General features: G+C 33.2%; 2 protein-coding genes across 3 annotated transcripts; both read left to right on the top strand.

Annotated features, from left to right (window-relative positions):
* The first annotated feature begins 4,043 nt into the window (after positions 1-4,043).
* LOC8277747 (multiple myeloma tumor-associated protein 2 homolog) lies at positions 4,044-9,069 on the top strand. Its single transcript, XM_002515717.4, has 4 exons — positions 4,044-4,188; positions 4,622-4,711; positions 6,601-6,868; positions 8,579-9,069. Exons 1-4 carry the CDS (start codon positions 4,146-4,148, stop codon positions 8,859-8,861), a joined length of 684 nt encoding a protein of 227 aa, XP_002515763.2. The 5' UTR covers positions 4,044-4,145; the 3' UTR covers positions 8,862-9,069.
* A 1,104-nt stretch (positions 9,070-10,173) lies between these two features.
* On the top strand, positions 10,174-17,638 carry LOC8277746 (uncharacterized protein At2g38710). 2 transcript variants are annotated; one of them, XM_002515716.4, is made up of 5 exons: positions 10,179-10,409; positions 11,640-11,759; positions 13,516-13,630; positions 15,123-15,216; positions 17,140-17,638. In XM_002515716.4, exons 1-5 carry the CDS (start codon positions 10,306-10,308, stop codon positions 17,343-17,345), a joined length of 639 nt encoding a protein of 212 aa, XP_002515762.1. In that variant the 5' UTR covers positions 10,179-10,305; the 3' UTR covers positions 17,346-17,638. The 2 variants fall into 2 exon arrangements, with proteins under 2 accessions (XP_015572725.1, XP_002515762.1); XM_015717239.3 differs by lacking the exon at positions 11,640-11,759 and having other exon boundaries at positions 10,174-10,409.
* Positions 17,639-19,361: the final 1,723 nt, after the last annotated feature.

Here is a 19,361-nt window from a genome sequence, read left to right as displayed (position 1 = left end):
TTTGGACCATCATACGAACTTGGTCCTTTTCAGAAGGCTTGTTCTTCATTAATCCAACCTTATTCCTCCATCTAGTTAGGAAATTAGTGAATGATTCATTTGGCTTTTGCATAGTGGACTCAAGATCTCTAATGAAAACTTTGATATGTGTATTATAATCATATTGCTTTACAAAAAAAAAAAAAAAAAACAACTCACTACTTAGCTATTACAAATCTCTCTAAGCCATGGTACCAGTTTAGATCAGGTACTTCTAAGGATAGTACAAATAACTTAATGATTTGGGATTTACTCAGCTAAGTAGTTCCCATGATAGCGACATATTATTTTAGATGGACCTTTAGATCCTCAGTTCTATTAAACTTGTTCATCTCAGGTATTCTAAACTTTGAAGGCAGCTTGTCTTCCCCAGTCAGGACTAGCTCATCATAATTATAAGTCGGGTCCAGTCCCTTCACTTCTAGCATTCCTTGCATCTTGTCCAACCTCGCACTCAAGTCACTCACAACTTTATTAGTAGTAAGTGCAGTCTCCTTCTTAAGCTTATTCAATAGGTATTCATAATAATCCTAAAAGTCTTTAGGACCCCTCTTCTATTATTGTTAATAATGATAGCGGCAATAGCAGTTTCAACAATACTAGGAGGATTAAGTGTTGTTGGGTCAATTAGAGCAGCTAGAGGAGATTGGTTTGCAGCCATCCCAGCCAAGAGTTGCTAGAGCTCTCCGGATCACACCCCTCAAGTCATCAATAACAATACTCTTGAGGATCTCAACATCTTGTTCATTAGCCCTTTCAGTCTCAGTTGCAGTCTCGGTCTTAGTCATAAATGACTGACTCCTCACTATCTCAAGGTATTCCAACATTGGCTGGATCTTCGGTGATAATGGTACCTTCTTCAGCTTACCACTCTCTTGTCTCTTCTAACCCACAGGAGAATCTATATGGCTTTAAAACAAGGAGTTAGAGTGATGCATGAGATGTATGGTATGCATGATGCACGTCAGATGTATAAAGACAAAGGTTAGCAAACATAAGGATAAAGTTTATAAAGTATAGTACAACCATCCTTCCAATCTTATTACTCCCACCGACAATTTGAGGTGAGTCTATTTTTTCTAGGATTTTAGGTCCAGACTTACTATCAACAAGGGATAGTAAGTACCAACGTGCATGCCGATAACTCTCAAGGTAATAAACAAACAAGGTGATATATTCTAATATAAGGACGAAGCCTACATATTTTAGGCCAAGGCCTTCCAAGATGCGAGCTTCAAACTCTTAGAAGGGAAAACATCTCAAACAACAAACGGTTAGGTACTTAAGGGAGATTTCTACTATCGTTACCATGGACTAAGTCTAGGTCAGGATAAAGACTCCCACAAATCAAATATCCTTTCTTTACTCGTCTCCACACTCAAGAGTCCATGCAAAAAAGGAAATTTACTTGTATTTGTGAGTGATGGTTAGCCAGTATCGTAATTCCATGGTTCAAGTAAAGCCAAAGAACCACTAATTGACGCCATTGGGGCTATAATGACCAATGTGCACAAGATGTGAAAATAATGTATGATGCAAGATTTAGACTATTAAGTAATGAAATTAAAGGTAAAAATATACTGGAATCAACTTCTCTTATCCTTAGTGGAGTCGTCATTGTGGGCGATGGTTTCGAGTGCATACCTAAATCCCTTTAGCGATTACGATGTTGCAAGGCTTTTTAACCTAATCTGGAATACGCTAACCAATCACAAAGATTAGCATGGAGAAAGGGAGTTGCCACTTGGATAAATCACCAGGACACTTTTACTTCTTACATGCATAATTAAATTTCTTAAGGAAGTATCGCTATATCTAGAGACAAATCTGGAAACCAACTTCCTGAATTGTGTATTTATACCTTTAAGTTTATTAGTTACCAATCTGTTTCGTATAAATATGACAAAATATCTTAATGCATAATCAATACAACATGGCAGGGGTCCAACTACTTCTAGCCTAACCATTTAAGCTTGGCCCAACCTTTACATGTTACTTATCCTAATTAGCTACTCAATTACATACAACAAAAGCCCACTTAGTCTAGCCCAATTTTGTTATAAAGTCTAAGTTTACCAACCCTTAATCCTAAATGGGCTACTTTTTACATACCAAGCCTGTTTTGATTTTCTAAGTCTAAATGGGTTAGTTTATTAATTAGACATGCAAAGGCCACCTAAGTTTAGTTAGATTTTATAATTAGACCAAATAACCATCTTATTAACCTAATGGACTATAGGTTCCATGCCAAAATCTGATTTTTAGTCCTAAGTCTATATGGGTTGTTTTTAGTTAACAATTACCCATGAATTAGATATTCTCCACTATTTTACAGATATACAAAACCAAGGAAAGCAAAGAAAGAAGAAAAATAATAAAATTACATCCCCAAAAGTAAAAAAAAAAAAAACGAATGAAATAGGTAAATTTTTTTGGCAAAATCCAATTATCATTACGTAAATCTGTTAAAACTGTCGAAATCGAGCAATTGGGAGATGAATAGCTGATCGGCTCTAGGGTTGAATCCTAAACTAATCCAAGCTTTAAGCAGACAATAACTTTAGAATTCCCACACAATTGATGCCTACACAAATAAGCAAAAAAGGAACACTTAAAATGCATAAAATAAAAAGATTTACCAATATTTAAGGTGAAATTAAATGAATGGACAACAGACAATTAATAAAATAGGTAGATTTTAATATATGATCAATTAAATATGGCAACTCTATCTAAAATATTAAGAGAACGACAGTTTAAAATCTAATCATATAACTATTAAAATAATCATTTTAATTTAATCAAATAACATGAAAAACTTATATATGACATAAAAGTTTACAAAAGTTATCAGATTCAAAATCCTAACATACAGATATAGCAAGAATAACATTAGTTCAATAAAACATCATGGTGAGCTTAGATTTAAACATGTGAAGCATATATCAAATAACATTCATTACATAAACCCTAAATATGTTACTAAGATCATGAAAATCATTGAATAAAAGAAAGAAAAAAAAAGAATCGATGATAACATGATTGTGTTTAAGAAACCCCCAGGTTGTCACTGTATTGTGCAAATCCTTAAGTCTCAAGAGTAGAGGAGGAGGTTGATCTAGAGATGGAGTGGGAATCCAAAGTATTTTAGAATATGTATTTACTTTTCAAAATCTCAATATTTTATCAAAAACTTGCTGATCATTCTATCTGCTAGAATGCTAACCCATCTAGCTTACAGTTTCCTTTTATGTTTATAGAGAAAGTAGAGAAAACCTTAGGGGCCGGGATAATCATCCATTTAATTATCGATAATTCTAAAGAGTTATTGATAATTAAATGAATTTATCAAAATACTTTTTTGATCGATAAATATAAATTTTAAAATATTTAAATTATATAAAAATCTATTTAACTATAAAAATAATTAAATGTCAGATAATTATCAATAAAATTTTCTAGAAAGTATATTTTAATAATTATCAACATTTAAAAATAAAAAAACACCGAAAATGGCCTAAAAATCAGAATTTTAGGCAACCGAGAGTGTGTAAAGTGGATTGGCTAACTTTTAAAATTTTTGTGATTTGATCCCTATATTTGACAATTTATCTAATTTTGACCATAAAACTTAATTTCTTTAGTCAATTTAGTCCGATTTAAATTTAAAAAATAATATTTAACTCAATTATTCGTAATCCTAACCAGGATTTTACTTCTTCAACTCCGTGAGACTTAAGAGGAATAACAATTTTCAGCATTAGATTTTTCATAATTTTCTCGATATAGAGATTCATAAAACAGGTACTTACAATAATGAGATTTTAAATACAAAAAATAAGTTTTAAAAACTCACCTATTAAAAGTAATAAACTTTAAATTCTTTGGAATTATAAAATTTAAAAATTATATATTTCAAAACTTTAAATTTTTAAGAATTTAAATTTCCACAAAAACTACATACCCTTAACAAATATATAATATTACAATCAAATACAGGGACTGAACGGTAATTTACTCGTTTCAAATGTACGTAAAATTGGCTACTTTTATGAGAAGTATTTCAAAGAAGAAGCCTTCCTCAAACCAAGTTACAAAAACGACAAATGTATCATCCGACCAGAGGCGGCGTTCGCGGTGGCCGTGATCGTAAGCTTTCTCTATTCCTCTTATGTCTTGATTTCAATTCCAATTTTATTTATTATTTTGATTGAAACTTTAATTTTTCCATAGTTTTCTCTTTTAAATGCGTTTTGATTTTTTTTTTTTCTCTAAATCTCGATTTAATTACCTTCTGGTTTGGCAGCAATTAAATTGACTTAGTAAGGATATGAGTTACTGCATCTATTTTAAGTACAAGCTCTTATGAAGCTTGATTTGATTCAATTAGGGTTTCTTTAAGGTAATGGCATTTTGGTAGTTTAGATGGAAAATCTTGAGGTTTGGTTACATATCAATTATGTTGAACTAATTTGTTTGGTGGATGAATAATGATATGCAAGTGTAGAATTTTGGTCAGAGGATATTGATGGATAAAACATATATGGTGAGAAGTTAATAATTATGTGTTTGGTATGTGCAGAATTTACTTGGGATGATGTCAAGGTTGATAAACATCGCGAGAATTATCTAGGTCACAGTATTAAGGCCCCCGTTGGAAGATGGCAGAAAGGTATGTTTACCATATTATTATATGTTCGAACTGATGTTTATGTACAGTTTTAACATGGGATTTGACTGTTTTTGCTAGTAAGTGAAGTTTGTATATTTCGTTTGCTATTGTCTAGCACTATAAAGTCTTATGTAGTTATTAAACAGGTTGTTGGTTTTGCTAACATTAGTTTTTTTTTGGCTACAAATTATCTTATTTCTGATTACATCCTTCAAATTACTATTATGCAATGATATGAGAGGATGTACATTGTTGTTGTTTCTTACATTACTTTACAGAAACTAATTATTATACATGAGCTTTACGTGCAAATTTATTTATTTAATAATAAGGCTACGCTAGATGTTTCTTGCATCTTATACTCTTTTTATGCTTTCCCATGTTTATGTTTAGGTGGATGGCAAATTTATTACCATTAACTTACTGATAAACTGAAAGTATAGATGTCTTATTTATTTATTTATTTATTTTTATCAATTCTTTTTTGAACCATAGAGATGCCTCGTAGAAAATTTTGGTGAAACAAATATCATGTTTGCCAAGTCTGCCATGGAAAACAGATTTTTCCTATCTGTAGCATTTCTATTTTATGAAAAGTTTAGAGCACGTCTCTGATAATGTCCTGGATTATTTCTCCGTAGGAAGTGGTGTAATTATAGCTTTTAGGCATCATTTTAGTGAATCAATATGCCATGTTGAGGGTGTTATTTCCCCTGAAAACTTAGTTTTTTTTTGTTTACATAATGCCGGTTGAGTTGAGATCTATCTACTTTCTTTGTTAAATTTCCAAGATATGTTCTTTTATAATTGGATAAACTGCTGATGTAGTTATGTTCATGCATCCCAAATGTTTAACCTCAACCAACATAGCATACTGCAAACCAGTGTCATTTAAGTATATATGGCTTAAAAAACTTATTAATTTGTTGATTAGGGCGAGATTACAAGTTGATCTGAAGGTAAACATGGATGTGGCTGTCTAATTTAGCACACTATTGGAAGACAGAGATTTCTGTTCTGTCATACTCGTTAAATTCTTAAAGCCGGTTGTTCTAATTGTTCTTAGTGCATTTTGGCAATATCATGTTTCTAACGGTAATTGGAAATTTAATGTAACAGTGCAATGAGTTATTAACATAATATCTGAGCAGCTCATTTCCTTCTTGGAACTCTTCTCTCTCTCTCTCTTTTAGTTTTAAATTTTTTTGGGTTTGTACTCAACAATGCTTGTTTATTTTGTATTTGTATGTTCCCTTTCATATGATCCTTTTGCTCCTTAGTGGTTTTTCTTTTTGCTATGTGGCTTTTACTGAGACATTAAAGTTAATATAAGGCAAGCTGGAAGAATGTAGATGGAACTGTGACATAGTTGGGGTATATAAAATAGAGGATTATACTAACAGTAAATAGAGCAGAGATCTTTTCTTGTTCTTCTAATGCTCCTTATTTGGAGCTTTTATTCGCACTTCTTTTACACTTAAAAGAGCCGACGCATAGAATATATGCATAGTTGTTTTCATATGTAACTCCTCTTCGTTATCTTTTAATTTAGTTCTCATATATTGAGGAAGAAGCATTTAGATGAGTATTTTTTGTACTTTGAGAAAAAGTGAGTGCAAAGTTGACTCTATTTTATCTTAAACTAATTACACTTTTAGTACTTAAACAGCAAACTTTGAATAATCTCTAAGAACATTTTTCTAAAATGTTCATTAGCTGCTTTTCTTTTTTAATAATTTTCTCAATTTTTTGCACACAAACTATCAAACCTCTGTCATGAGACTTTTTTCTTTTTCCTTTTGGTTTTTTATTACCACTGATGTATATGCAGTGCTAAGAAAATCTGAGATAGTTAAGAATGTATTTTGTAACCTTTTCCTTAATCACAGGAAAAGATCTACACTGGTATGCAAGGGATAAAAGATCTGAGGGTTCAAATACAGATGCTTTAAAAGAAGAGATAAAAAGAATTAAGGAAGAGGAGGAGCAGGCCATGAGGGAGGCGCTTGGCTTAGCTCCAAAGTGTGCTAGTCGACCTCAAGGAAATCGACTTGATAAACATGAGTTTTCAGAACTTGTGAAGCGAGGTTCTACTGCAGAAGATTTGGGAGGAGGGCATGCAGAAGCTGCACGTGTTGACGGTCTTGGTTTTTCAAGGTACTTATTCACATGCTTCCAATTTTGCGCTGTTATTGATGTCATCAAGTGAGGCCATAATAATCAATATTCTCACTTGCATGATACATATAGAAAGTAGATATCAGCAATATTGTGAAGTTACACATGGGTCCCCAGACCACCACCACCACCAATTCTGTGTCCTTTTAAGTGACTGCAACCTTCTAGATTCAGAAATAAAAATGCCTCATGCTCACAGTAGTCAAGTTTATGTAGTGCAGGTTTGTTGTTGGATGTATGGTTCATGGCCGTGTCATACTGTTGTAGGAAATACTGTTCCCTTGATTTGCTTCCTTTTTTTAATTGATAGCAAACATGTTTCTTTTTCTATTAATTTAAAACTTTTGGTAATATTTAGTAAGGTTTTGCATTTAAAATATTTCAATCTCTTTGCCTTGTTGGATTTGTGCACTGTTGTAGTTACGAGGTGATATGAGGCTGAGATAGTCCGTGACTTAATTTGAAAGTAACACAGCTTTAGTTCCCAATCCATGTTACAGGATGGATATCTTAGCATTATGCTCATTTAGTAAATAATAGCAAAGCTTGTTTTGCTAATTTAAGGTTAGGCTGTCGGAGTCTAATATCAGACAAAAAATAGAATCTATAGGCATTTCTTAATTGATACGTCACCAATCGCCATGCTCTGGTCTATCCCTGAGTTGTCATGTGCACGGAGAAGCCTAATCAACTCAAGGGTAGTTTCTGAAACAGTCATCATTGTCTTTAATTTATTATCTAATCTAATTTTTATTATATTCAAGCTTGCCATGGACTCAGATTGATTTTATCTGTCTTTCTGTATTTTATGTGTCATAACTAATACGAGTGCTCTAAGTTTCTCTAAGGAAAACTAAACCTTGAAGGTTCCTTTATGAACTTGTTATAAGAAACACGCAGTGGTTGTTATAAAATTAAAATTATCAATGCCATCATCTTATTTATCAACCATAGCATCGTTTGAGTTAGATCCTGGGACATAACAAGTAGTAAACTGCAGATGCTCCTAATAAAATTGAATCAAGGTTGGGATTACTTGGCGAAGTTTCTGAGATTTGTGAATTTTATGAGTGAGCCTGAAGTAGTGTCTAGTTGGACATTTACTGGTGAGAGATTTTCATCTCATCCTGTAAACTTCAGGGCTTTCTGGTAATAAATTGGCAAGCTACTTTGATCCCAACCATTCTTAGAATTTCTTGAAAACATGATAAGTTTTTTTTTCTTTTACCTTTCTGTATTTGTAACCTGTTTAGCTGCAATTAGGGACAGTTGAATTGATTGATACTAATATGCATATGTACATGAATGGCTTGGAGCTGCACATGGTAAAAATCGAAAATCCCATGGTTAAAAATTTAAAACTGTAAGCCTCCATGAGATGCTGTCTAGTGTATTAATGGTGTGCTTACCTTGATATAAAGGTAATTACTAATGCATATGCTATGATTGCTTGTGGATATAGCTTGATGTTGGTATTCTTGTTTTTACACCTTGGTTGACTGATGCTATCCTACCACCTGAATATCAAACTTAAATTTATATTTGCTTGTTTTTACAGCTTGGCTGGGTGATAGTATCTTACCACCTGAATACCAGACTTAATTTATATTGCTCTTTCTGGCTCTTTCACCGCATGATTTATCATTATTGTTCGTCATCCTTTATGTCTGGCTTGAACTGTTACTGCAGAGCACCCCGTCCATGGGAAGACACAACTACTCTTCCTTCTACTCACAAGGAAGTTTCTCCTGAGCCAGCAAAGGAGATCATGCCTGATCCATCAGCAAGGAAATCTGAAGGAGATGTATCAGAGGGTGAAAGTGACCGAAAGAGGAGGAAGTGTGAGGAGAAGAAGCTCGATAAGGAGAAGAAACATGAGAGACGTGAAAGGCATGAGAAACGACGTTCTCATGATTCAGACGACAGAAGGAAACACAAGAAAGATAGGAAGAGAAGGCATGACTCTGACTGACTGAATAAACACTTGAAGTTGTATCATTTTCATGTTATATGGGCAGATCTTTATTCCATTTTGTAATTAAATTTCAAACTTCAGCGTCCTGTTAGATGCTTTTAAGTTGTACGATTGTTTGAGATCGGGGTATCAATTGGCCTGTGAAAAAGTCCCTCGTGTAAAATGCATGTTATCTCCAAAAACGAAGTTGGTTGTTAGACGTTAACATCCGGGGCAAACTTGATTCGAGTTTAAGGATACTTCTTTTTTGAAGTTCCATTGACAGTTACAGTTTAACCAAATGATCCTTCTTTTTTAAACTGTATGTTAAGTGTTGGTTGGAGAACAAATGTGAACTTAAAATATTGGAACAACCATCTGCAGAACTCTTTGGTACTTCATAAAAGAATCGAATGTGATCTTTCGTCTTTATTTTTTATTCTTTCATTTGTTTATTTTTTCATATGTCTTTTTACTTTGTAATAATGCAGACACCATGTGACCAACATTAACTCTCTTAGACAAGTTTACATTCTCTTCTTTCTAGTCTTTGATTATTCCATACCTTTTATCCCTTTCTTATTCTGAGACCACCAAAGCCAATCAACTAATCTCTTCTTGGGTCAGAATTAATCAACTTATTATGGGAGAGTGTTTGTTAATGTAATATCAAATATATAATTAAAATAATTTTAAAGTTAGAATTATTATTTAAGTAAAAAAGGGTTTATCAATTTATATATTAATTACATACTGTATATAAAAGTTGTGTGTAAATATACTATTTATGTGTAAGAAGTAAATATAAATTAAAATTTTGTTATGCAAAAAATTAATGCACATAAATTTTATTGTTAAGTTATTAACTATATATGATTAACATGATACCTTTCAGTTAAAAGTATTATATAATACCTAATTTATTAGTTAATACAATGTTAAAATATAATTAAATACTATTTATAAGTATTTATTATTTAATTGAAAAATTATTAATTAATGAATAAATTATATAGTAAATATACAATTATACATTATTTACATATAAAAAATATAGTTTTGTTGTACTTTATTATCCTTAAAATAACCCAACAGTAAGTATATATTTGGCTACATGTCAACTGTTTCTAATTTACAGTTCCTAATTTTATTTATTTATTTTGATAATTTCCTGTTTTAATTAGAATTGTGTTTCTCAAAGCCAAAAGAAGAGGATGAGACGTATGCTTCGTCGTCAATGAAAAGTGCCGAAAAAGAAAGACAATAAATAAAATAAAATAAAGAAAGAAAATTAATATTTCCTTCTTTTTTTTTTTTTTTTTTTTTTTTTTGCAAAAAGGTGATTTCTTGAGAGGGCTCTCTGTGTCTCAATTATTTAAGCGACAAAGCGAAGCGACCGACTAATCGAAAGAGTGTCACTACAAACCGATCAAAATCCTTCGTTTAATTGGTCCAAGTAAAGATGGTTTCTGCTAACAGAGAAATGGCAGTGTATTGCTTTGATACTCTCCTCGCTCATTACAATAGCGAGGAAGCTCCTCCTCCTGCTTTTGATGAGGGCCAGCAGTACACTTCTCTGTCAATTTTTCTTTTTAACTTTACTGTTCTCTTCTCTATTACTGTCGATTCTGCCTTTGATCGTCTTTTTACTAAATTTTTTTTCTCAAAATGCGTTCTGGCTATGGTTTTTTTTATTTTTTTAGGACCCACTAGAGTGTAAGTCTTGATTTTGGTGGTTAAATTTTGAGTGGTTTAGTAGAGAACATGCACTGGTCTTCAATGGCAATGGCAATATGGTGTGTGTATCTAGTTATCTACTATTTGGTTATTCCTGGGTGTTGAATTCAGTAGTGTTTATTTGATTATAGATTTTGATTGTTATTTGTCATGAAATCGTGTTTTTGAGGGAGCTGTTTATTATAAAAGTTTGCATCTTTGCACGTTTCGTTAAAATATGATTCCAAAAGATTTTGCCTTTTAACTGTTTTTACCTTTTCAGAGCCAAAATTCATTTTCTTTATGCTTTATTCTAATGCAATTCCACTTATGTAAGTTGGATGCTAGAGTTGAGTCATGAAAAGGTTTGTTCTTTAGTATTTAAAATGAGTGATTATTTATATAGATGAATAGACACTGCACATGTAATGATGAACTTGATGGAAAGGCAGGACTATGAGTTGGAATTGACTGGGATTCTTTCAAACTGCAATCAGGATAGCATCATGTTTTTCACATTGTCCATTTGTTAATTTAGCTGTGCATGGAAGGAACTGTTTCGTGGATATGTTTTCGGGTGCTATCTTGAGTGAATTCCTTGTTCTTCAATCCTTTAAGTGAGGGACATACATGCCGTGAATATTGCCTTTGATAATGTGCTGAATAACAACACATTGTATGTATTATCTGAACGTGATCTTCATTATATTCTAGAGTTGCCATCTACATTAATACTTTTGCATTTGTGACATAGAACAAAATCTCTTTGCTCATACCCTAATTCTTGCATTTCTTTTGTGGCTCAATTTTTTTATTTTTATTTACATTGAGATGGGTTAAAAATGCGAACACTTTTGATATACATCTAATGACACTATAACGTTTTCTTATAAAATGGCCTATTTGGTGCTTGCTTGAATTCTTGTTTTCTTATTTTGCCTTTTCTAAAACTCGTATGAAGAATTTAAAACTTTGAGATTTGTGTGCACAAAAATGAGGAATGATTTGGGTAAATTTATTAGTTTGCATGCTAAAATCTTGTTGCTTATGATCACATGTAATGCGGATAATACATTTCAGCCCATTATTTGTCACCTGGAAGAAAGTTGTAAATGGTGGTGAGCCTCGATTACGTGGATGCATTGGAACACTAGAAGCTCGATACTTGATTAATGGGTTTAGGGACTATGCATTAACCAGGTACTGCAATATTTTGCAACTGAACTATAAATGTGTATTATATGTTTGCACAAAATCATGGATTTCCCTCACTCTTTCTGCCTCCCTCTTTTAAAGAAAAACATGGATGTGCAACCAAGTTCTAGCAACCAAGTATCGAGCTTAGTGAAGGAAATGCACACACACACATTTCCCTCACTAATTTTTATGCAAGTTCTTGCAACCAAGTTTTGCGCATGCTCTCTGGTATTCTCTGCATGTCTATGTAAACTTGTGTCTCTCCTTGCAAGTTTGGTTGTGCGTGTAGGTTTTAGGACTTGTGATAAGCCTGTAGTTTGGTTACTGTGCTACTGATTTGAGTATCAATTTTCCCCACTGAGAAGTGAAGTGAGCTTTTATGGTGATTATAAGACTGCAAACGAGCTCAAGCGCTCATGAGTTATTTGTAACTTGGCTCGATAAAGGCTTATTTCACTTTTTCAGTGAAGGTTAACTACTTCAGAAACCTTTTTTTATGGGTTGCTCAATAAATGAACTGTGCTTCAGTTAGTTGAAGGGGGTCTTCTTCTAGGCTCTGAAGTCGTTTATGGGCTTATATTTCAGCTCATATATGTATTCTTTAACAATTTGAGGCTTGCTTGAACTTTGTAACAGCTTAATGTATGAAAACATTGACAAATATGAGAAAATGAGAAAAGAAGAAAGGCAGAACTACAAGGCATTTGATTACTAAGTTGTAAGAATGCCTGCAAAACTTAGTTATAGGTCTTGTTTCCTTTACATAAAAGGTATAAATATAATCAATAATAAGAATTATGAGGTAGGTATATGAAGCTTGGTATTTAGTTCCTATATGAGTGATAAAGTGTTTGCTTCTTGGGGACACAAGTGAATGACTTGTCACGTAGTTGAAGGTACATTAATCAAGAGCATTTATCTCATATATTAGCATTCCAGATTGTATGGCTCCTTTACTAAGATTAGAAAGAAAAGAAAATTGGTTGTAATTCTACTTAGCTGAAGGATGGTGATTTAATTCCTTTTACAGTCATAGTTCCTTCCCATCCCAGTCATCCGAAGTTGCAAACAAAGTAAAAGTTCTTCTTCCTTCCTCTTATATTTCTTTTCCCACGTTTCCAATTATTGTGGGGTATATATATATATATATATATATATATAGGGATCCTGCTCCTCTGACTTCTTCCTTTAAGCAGTGTAGTCGGAAAGCTATGTTTAGCCAAGAGAACTAGGAAACTCATTTGCATTGCCTTGTGGGATTTGGCTTTTGTTGAAAACAAGACCTTGTTTTGGCTTGTTAAAACTTAAACAGTTTCACTGCCAGGAATATAGGCAAAGATTGTTGGATAATGCTCGTCGTTTCCTGTTAAAGTTACACAGATGATACTGAAAAGGGATAATAAAGAACCTTAGTGACATTTCTAGCATTAACTTGTTATGTACAAAATTTTAGGTACTGAAAAGGGATAAATAATGAATCTCAGTGACATCTTAATTATTAATTAGTTAAGTACAAATCGTAGGTATGGGAGCCCGCTTTTTTTTGTTTTCCTATTTTTCTTGTTAAGTACAAACCTTAGGTATGGGAGCCCCATTGAATTTTGTTTTCCTGTTTTCTTGTTCAAGCAGAAACATCATTAAGACTGAAGCACATCTGTTCTTTTGGTTTCCTATCTGGTCATCATTGTGATGTTGTTGTGCCTTTGAGGGACTATGCCTATGTCTTTTCTAATCCTTATTTCATTTCGTTATCTTGCAGTGCTTTGAAGGACCGCAGATTCCCTCCTATACAGCCAAAAGAATTACCTTCTCTGGAATGTACAGTTTCCATTCTGACTGATTATGAAACTGCTAACAGTTATCTTGATTGGGAGGTACGCATTTTTTTTCTTACTTATTTAAGCTCTTGGATACTCGGTGCTGGGCTAGGATGTTTTCAGATCTTTAGCTGGGGTTTGTTGTGAATACTATTGTCGTTTGCCTTTTAATGATGATAATTTTACATTTTTGTTGTCTGAATGTTTTCTTCCCTGAAAATTTGCAATGCTATTGCCACATTTCCTTTAACTGGTTCTCTCACAAGCAGCAAAGCAGTTTATTGAAAAATGCTCATTTTCAAGCTTTTCTGCAGTTTTTTTTTCCTTTGGCTGAGATAGGTGGAGGGTGCATCAAGTTGGATATAAATCATAAGATTCTACAAGCTGGATAGAATAACATTTAGGACCAGCTTGGCACCATTTTGTGCAACCTGCTTTTTTTTTTTTTTTTCAATTTATTTTTTTCCTAATAGCTGTGTTTTGGTACCTAACTTTTGGGTGAGTCAAAATCATGCTCTCTCCAAAAGCAGGTTCCGAAAAAGCAAAAATATTAAAATTAAAAAAATAATGGTTCAAAATTTTAAAAGCAGTGTGCTCCACAGCAATTTCAAACTGGTTTTTGCTATAAATCCAATACATTGAGGGCTTTGTTGAGAATCAGATGTATGCAATCTTGCCCTTGCATTATAAAGATATGGTGTTTATTTAAACCCCGACCCTTTATAGGCAATAGTGCCGCATGTTATAGTTTCACCAAGACTCTCCCTCAAATAATATAAATAATTGCTTGAAAATGTTGTGTTACTAAAGGAATATACACCTTATAGAATTTTCTTCTTGTTGCTAATATCATTTTTTTTGAAAACTCTTAAAACGAATAAATCATTTTGATTGCCCTGCTGCATTTTTAAGTAGGCAAAACTGAATTGATTTCAAAGTTTAATGAATCAGACAAGGGTTAATGGTTAATGAAATCCTGAACTGCATGTTTTGTCAAATATAACCTAATCTTTTAATGTTATCAATTCAAGCCTAAACCATAACATCACTAACAACTTCTATCCAGTTTGCTGGAATTCAGATTGCACTGTACATATAAAACTGCAAATCTACTGCCATAATTGAAAAATTATGGTTTATATTCCTTTCTGAAACTAATAACAACAAATATAACTCGTTGAAAGTTTATTTCTTTATAAAGACATTAATATCTTTTATTTATTAAGTACGATAAAAAACTTAATGTAATTTTTTTGAAAGAAAAAAATAAATACTTTATATTCATTAGCATTACAAATCAGTAACAAAAGTAATTTGTTTTCTTAATTGATATAATTGCATAGAGTTTATATGTGTATTTTGTTTTCCCTTGCTAAATTTGATAAAATTGTTTCCAGTATTATAAATTAGGCTGTTGGATATAGTAAAACAATTGGAATTATAGTCATCCTCCTGTTCTTCGCAAATGCTTCAAATTTTACTTGAATGAATCTAGTAACACATGATCAATTTCTTGCATGTTCCAGTTATAATTTGGTTTTGGCTGCAGATCGGAAAGCATGGTTTAATTATTGAGTTTATTGATTCTAACAATAATACGAGGCGAAGTGCCACATATTTGCCTGAAGTGGCTGCCCATGAAGGTAAGCATTGTTCTTAAACTGGACAGTTACATTGAGACTTTATTATGTATATGTTTTAATTGTATAGTTAGCATTGTTGTTTTAGCATAAACTGTACTCTTGGGAAAATTTATCAACTCTTAGGTACTTTTTGTCCTTTGCAATTGACTCCTGATACTTCTTATTAGGCCTTCTCAGAGTAAAGAAGTTGATGAAGTTAATATGTGATGATCTAGTCTAATTCATTTGATGAATTGTTTGCCTTTTCCCATTGGGCCTCAAATTTGCACTTTCTACAGTTGCACACTATATCTTACCTATGTGCATTACTCATCCTAGACCTGATGCTGAATATCACATGCCAATTTTGCCAGGCAGGCTCCCCTATTTAATACTTTGCCTTGACTACATCAATAAGCATGATGCAGTATGCCCAAACCTAAATGGCAGTACCTCAAGTCGTCTCATTACCAATTGTAAAGATCTGGATAAGCTTGTCTGATTTGTGTGCCTTGCTCCAGGATAATTAATGGTTGTGCTCTTAAAAAGAATCTTCTTTATTTTGGACCTCATAACTTAGCTACCATTGTCAAGTCTTTTCTATAAAAGTCCAAAATTCCTCAAGGCTGTCCATCTCAGTGTGTTGGTGGAATAATTAAGTTTGAAAGCATACTTTAGCATTGGAATTTCCTGATTTATGAATACAGATTAGGGTTTCTAAAGAGAGAATTACAGATGAAATTATAGAGAAAGGAAGGGAGAGGACAAATTGGAGATGCTTTTTTTTTTTGGGTATCATAGTTGGTTGTGAATATTGGGTTATCATAATGAGGGGGCAAGGTGTGGTGGTTCAAGGAAGTAGCAGTACCTGAACCTGAAGTTATGGAAAAATTTTGCTTACATTGTTTACAGCTGGTATATTTTGTCCTAAAGGTCAAAGTATTATAGCTTTGTCTTGCCAGAATTTGAATTCATGCTTTGGTATATGTTGGAGCTTAAGCTATTAGTGAATGGCATTGGCATTATCTTCATTCCATTGTTAAAATTTCTGCAAGAGAATAAATAAGAGAGCAGAAAGAGAAAAGGAAGGAAGAGAAAGATGAGATAAAGAATGTTTCGCATGATAAAGTTGAAAAAAGAAATGAAGATCTTACTTAGAACTTATTCTTGTTGATCTGGCGTGCTGAATCAGTAAGTTAACAGTGGAAACTTTAGCTGTACACTATATAGGAGCACTAACTTCTTTATACAGAAAAAGGCTAATTGAAGAATTTTAAAGTGTCAGGACTTCAATCAAGGAGGGAGAAATAAGGTATTAGGACTTCATTGAGTCTCCCTAGGAAGTATTAGGACAACTGAACAAGTTAAACATTTTTTTTAAAACTTTGATTCTTCAAACAGTGGGTTAAAAATAGGCCTATTGTTTCCTTATGATCTCTTGTTTCTGATATCTTTATTTTCTTTCCATTGTTCGTTATTTTCTAACAAATTGCATATTCTTAATCCTAGCACTTTTCACTGGAAGAATTTGAATCAAGTTTTCTTTATTTTATGTGTCTTTAGTAGTCTTGGAGTAACTTGTCCTTTTGATAGGTCAGTTTGGTCAGCATTACCTGGTTTTATTGCAAACTTTTGCTAATATCATAGTAATAGTAGTTAAAGCAATTGCAACTATAAAATCCTGGGAGGATACTTTGTGTTTCATTCTTTTTATCCAAGCAGAAAGCTAAGTAGTTTTGCTTGGTCTTTGCAACAAATAGCTTCAGCATGCCGTAGAGTTTCTTGTATAATTATGATTATGGTTTCAGCCTTTCAGGATAATGAGGTTTACATTCATTCGTCGAATGCTTCAGTTTACAATAACCCACCCCACTCCTGCTTCCACCCCCATGTTTGTTTGTGTACATAAACTGTGTTTATAACTTAGTTGGCATTTTGGTTCAGGTTGGACAAAGGTGGAAGCCATTGATTCACTGGTGCGTAAAGCGGGCTACGGCGGCCACATCACTGAGGCACTTCGGAAGTCTATTCGATTAACTCGTTATCAAAGCACACTATTTACTTTGACCTACAGTGATTATGCCTCATATGTCAAGGCGACCAGGGGCACAGCTCCGTCTATTAATGGGGCTAAGCCCATCAACCATTGAATTTCAAACAAGCTTTTGCTAAATAGCCAAGCTTGTTTGGCCAAACAAAAGAATAATTTAAAGACTCCTGGGTTGAAATTGGCATGTTTGTGTTCCAGCCGAACTATTCCTGCAATTGTTATCATTCTTCAAATTCATTTGATTTTGAAGAATGAACCAGAAACCCACCTAATTGTGAACTTAGGTTTCTGGGCCTCATTATGCAAAACTCTGTTAACAGCTCCTTTGTGAAAGCTGTACTGGTGAACTATTTATGTTGAAATTTGAATCTTATTCCAGTTTGTCTTCGTTTACCATTGCATTCTTATGTGTTTATCTTAAAGATGACTATGCAAGTATCCGATGGTGTTTGTTACACCGTCGACCCTTTTCTTTGCTGTGCCGTGAAGTTTCAGCTCTGGTCAACTGACCGAGTGCCCATGTTTTAATAAGATGATTCTGTTGCATGATTTCAGGCAATTTTGTTGAAGATGCACTGGACTTGAAAAGGACAGGTTCTTGGTTACCTTTAAGCTTTGAATTTGCTTATGGACTACCGTATTTCAGTTGTTTTCCTTTTTCTCCAACCATGAGTTTTAAAATGCCTCCATGAAAATTGAACCTTGATATGCAATGACATAGGACGAAATTTAAGGCGGCCGATTTATGGAGTTTAAATAAATTATAAAAATGATATTAGCATTCTATCTAGTTGAAACCCAACTAAGAAATTTATTTGATGTTTGAACAAATTCTAAATAAATGTATCTTTATTTGATGTATTGAAAAATAATTGTACAATTTAATTAATTTATAATATAGATAGAAAAATTATGAGAAAGACAATGAGCGCAAAAAATAAAAGGATAGTGAAAATATTTAAATGGGTATTTCTATTTTATAAATATATTAACTTATTAATATAAAATTTATTTTAAAAATTTTACTTCTCTTATTTAGTTTAGCTGTAATTGATTTTATAGATTTAATTAAATAAAATTTTAAATTAAAAGATTACATCCAAATGAACATCTAATGCAGGTTACTTCATTCATGATTGAAATCTGGATTCAAATTTTTAATCTGCCAATTGGTTTCATGACAGAACGTGCGGTTGAGCAGATAGGAAACTACGTAGGCTCCTATGTGAAATCTGATCCCAACAATTTTTCTGGGATATGGAGGAATTATGTGAGAATTAGAGTCTTTGTTGACTCACGAAATGCTTTGAAGCGACTGATGAGGATGAAGAAAGCATGAGGTGACTGGTTTTGGGCAGACTTTAAATATGAACGACTAAATCATTTTTGCTTCATATGTGGCAAACTAGGCCATAATGAACATTTTAAAAAACTCTTCACCTTCAAAACTGGGAAGGTTGAGAAGTTGCATGGAGCCTGGATGTCAGACGGAAATACTAGACCAGGGATGAAATTTAGGTGAAAGTCGGAGCCTCCATCAAAACTCTGAGTCAACTAAGTAGACTCGGGATGACATGGTAGTGGATTTGGAAAGAGTGGAAGTCATGCCTAGTTTCAAGGAAAAACACGCTAATGAGGTAGCAATTAGCGTCAATGATGGAAATATGGGAAGGCAGGAAATTAATGGGAGTAATAAAGGTAAGAATATCTGTGGTATGGATAAGGAAGGTCAATGCATGCAGGATGAGGAGATGGAGAAAGATCAGGGAAGCGAAGATTATGGGATCATGGTGATAAGCAATAAGCGGCTTTGAGAAGACATTACAAGTGCTCTAGCCTGGAACTGTCGTGGACTGGTCAACCCACGAGCAATTCGGATCCTAAAGGATATTTTCCAACTTAAGAATCCCAGTACTATTTTTCTCTCTGAAACTCTAGCTTCTAAGGATAGTTTAGAATTTGTTAAAAAAAATTTAGGGTTTAAAGGTTTATTTGTGGTGGATAGTGTGGGTCATAGTAGTGGGCTAGCTTTTCTATGGAGAGATAAGGGCCTAGTTCGAGTAATGGGCCACTCTAATCATTTTATTGATGTTGTTGTAACAAAAGAAAATGCTAG

This window comes from Ricinus communis, chromosome 6 (genome assembly GCF_019578655.1).
Source record: "Ricinus communis isolate WT05 ecotype wild-type chromosome 6, ASM1957865v1, whole genome shotgun sequence".
NCBI classification, from domain to species: Eukaryota; Viridiplantae; Streptophyta; class Magnoliopsida; order Malpighiales; family Euphorbiaceae; genus Ricinus; species Ricinus communis.
The sequence above is the reverse complement of the archived record's forward strand: the minus strand, read 5'-3'. Positions and strand labels throughout refer to the sequence as shown.

Bases quoted from the DNA above. Each gene is read 5' to 3' on its own strand.
- LOC8277747 (XM_002515717.4), top strand. From the start codon at position 4,146: ATGTATCATCCGACCAGAGGCGGCGTTCGCGGTGGCCGTGATC. The intron at 4,712-6,600 runs GTATGTTTACCA...CCTTAATCACAG, and splicing joins CGTTGGAAGATGGCAGAAAG to GAAAAGATCTACACTGGTAT. The intron at 6,869-8,578 runs GTACTTATTCAC...CTGTTACTGCAG, and splicing joins GACGGTCTTGGTTTTTCAAG to AGCACCCCGTCCATGGGAAG.
- LOC8277746 (XM_002515716.4), top strand. From the start codon at position 10,306: ATGGTTTCTGCTAACAGAGAAATGGCAGTGTATTGCTTTGATACTCTC. The intron at 10,410-11,639 runs GTACACTTCTCT...AATACATTTCAG, and splicing joins GCTTTTGATGAGGGCCAGCA to CCCATTATTTGTCACCTGGA. The intron at 13,631-15,122 runs GTACGCATTTTT...TTTTGGCTGCAG, and splicing joins ACAGTTATCTTGATTGGGAG to ATCGGAAAGCATGGTTTAAT.